This window comes from Nestor notabilis, unplaced genomic scaffold (assembly GCF_000696875.1).
Source record: "Nestor notabilis isolate BGI_N333 unplaced genomic scaffold, ASM69687v1 scaffold20870, whole genome shotgun sequence".
Classification (NCBI taxonomy): Eukaryota; Metazoa; Chordata; class Aves; order Psittaciformes; family Psittacidae; genus Nestor; species Nestor notabilis.
This window is the reverse complement of record NW_009910021.1, coordinates 24,940-27,493: the sequence shown is the minus strand read 5'-3', so window position 1 is coordinate 27,493 and position 2,554 is coordinate 24,940. Positions and strand designations below refer to the sequence as shown.

The window sequence follows — 2,554 nt, the reverse complement described above, 5'->3', positions numbered from 1 at the left end:
ATCACAACTTAAAATCAAGTCCAATCAGCAAGATTCAAATCTTAAAAAAAAAAAAAAAAAAAAAAAAAAGAGATGAACCAGAAATAAAACCCTCTTTCTGCAGAGAATTGCCAAGCAAAACCTCACATGCTGTCCTACAAGCCTCTCTCCTAACAGCACCTCCCAGAAAATCCATTCAGTTTCTTCAAGCTGAAGACCTCAAGAAAACAGAGGTCTAAAGAGATCAGTCCTTCCCAGCAGTCACCTACACAACTGCAGGTGTGGATGCTGGTGCAGTTTTTCCATCAACTCTTCCTCTGTAGGTTCTTCCAAAACATCTCTACAAGAAAAAGCATGAGTTGTTAGGGGCAGCAAAGGGAACTTCTCAGCATTTGTTTTTGCAATGCACATACTGAGATGTAACATGGGCTTGTTTCAAAAATGAAACAAGGAATTAAAGTTACAATAAGTTGATGCTCCCTAAAGATGCATCTACTTGCAAGTGATCCATCCTTTACAGATGTGTCATGGAAACCAGCAGCTGTTTTCCCATAAGAAGCAGGGAAGCAATTTCCTGCACATAGTACAATACAACTGAAGGTCAGTAGATGTGTTTTCCTGAAGAAACTCCCAGATGAGAACATGTTCCCAATGCTACTATTGAATATCCAATGTGCACCAGAAGTTCCACTTGTGCATGATCATCAAGTATCAACTCACCACCCACAATTTCCTAGTAAGCAATGTGCATCATTTTGCTCATCGTCTCTTTTCTTCTCCCTCCCAGCAAAGTTTCCCCCTCACCAATACCTCTTCTCCCAACACGCTATGGACAAAAAAAGCATATGAAGGTTAGGTGACCAAGTCTGTTTAAGCCACGCCTAACTAAAGTACTTACTGAACTTTTTCAAACTAACAGATGAAACAGTTTGCTTCAGAGGGAGGAAATAGAAAGTAAGCCTTTTACCCTCCTGCAGCCAGCCCACGTTCTTTAAAGAGATGAATGTCAAACACTAGATTGTTTAGCAAGCCCACTTCAACTCACCTGAACATTAGATCAACTGTTCTCTGGTATTCAATATCTGAAAGAGGCTCTCGATGACAGCGACGGTCCCACTTGTGAATAAAGTTCTGAAGTGTAAAAGGAATAGGGGGGGGAAAAATAAAAAATAAAGGCTACTTCAGATGACATCAGAAAAGAGGCTCTATCAGGTCAGTATGTTTGTGGATAAGGTCTGGGACAGGGTGAAGTTTGACTTTAAACACAGAGTGTCAGAGCAGTGATTTATTCAGGCATATTTTTTGGCTGCTTTAATAAAGCCTGTTGTTCAAGAACGAGATCACTTTCTCATCACACACCGGAAGAACAGTAGAGCAAAGACAGCCCTGCTGCCTTCTACTCCTAGTAAGGACTGCCTCCCCAAGATAACTGTGTGAACTACCCACATGAGTTCACCTGTTCGGAATTTTTAACTCTTATAAAAACTCAGCCATATATAAACATACTCATAAGTCCAGACATCACAACTTGAACTCAGCTTCTGGCTTTGTCATGTTCCCTTATCTATTTTGAACTTCGCTAATGAATCAACACCTAGGGAGTAGACAGACAGCTCAGGCAAAAAAAGGGAGAAAACCAGTGGCATCCTACTCTCCTGCTACAGAATGCTGCATCTTGGTTATTACAGCAAACTTAGGTCACAGCCCTGTTGAAGCAAGCAGGTAGAAGACTTCATGGGGTTAGCCTCCAGCTAGAACTGAAAGTCTTTTCTGAAACACTCATGGGCAAGACTGAGGCTCCACATGAGACTAATACCTAAAGTTTCTGCCTAAATATTTGCCACTCTGCCTGGAGTAGTAAATTTTAGTTCTCAAAGCAGACAAAGCGAGCATTTCCAAAAGAAATGTGCGTAGGTTTTAAGGTGGGGTGAAGTGCCCTCTACAGGTACTGAGTTTCTTCCATTACTTATAGGAGAAGTCTACAAGGATTAACCTGGAGTAAATGGCTACAATTAACATTCCCTTCATCATCAAAAATCCGAAAAGGTATTTGGATTTGCAGAGAAACTAGTAGAACTACATGTTCTTCGTGGCACCTACATCTCCACAGCTTCTTTAAAATACTCTAGAGGGTGATCTCTGGAAAATAAGTAATCAGTTCTACTCTTCCAAGTGTGGAAATAAAGGTAAAAATCCAAACTGGGGTGGGAAAAACACATGGCAACTAAACAAAATACAGATATAATTTTTAAAGCACTAACTTCATTTGCTGACAAATCAAAACACAAGAAACCTGCAGCTTCAATAGCTAATGCTGAAGTGAAATGCTAATGTACAAGAGATAACCAATTTTTCATATTTAAAATATTTTCCATCTTTATAGAAAGTGAGTTATAATGACATATGTACACACCCAATGAAATGCAACCAGATTTGTGACAAAGCTGCAAACAAAGCACACAGTTTTCAGGAAAAAGAAAACGCTTCCTCAACGTCTCTGGGGAAGGGCAGCAAGGAGGAAGATCAAGGAAGCACATGCATTTCCCAAAAAGTTGTCTGGGTTCTTTTCATTCCC

The 2,554-nt window shown here is 40.2% G+C and overlaps 1 protein-coding gene across 1 annotated transcript in view; it reads right to left on the bottom strand.

The window, feature by feature from the left end:
* Window positions 1-240: 240 nt before the first annotated feature.
* TPCN2 (two pore segment channel 2) overlaps window positions 241-2,554 on the bottom strand; it is a gene marked incomplete at its 5' end in the record, with an annotated part of 25,493 nt that continues 23,179 nt past the window's right edge. Inside the window, 2 exons of the mRNA XM_010024050.1 lie at window positions 241-319; window positions 1,025-1,110. Of these exons, the coding sequence (XP_010022352.1) occupies window positions 241-319; window positions 1,025-1,110 (165 nt within the window). The remainder of the gene's footprint in view (window positions 320-1,024; window positions 1,111-2,554) is intronic.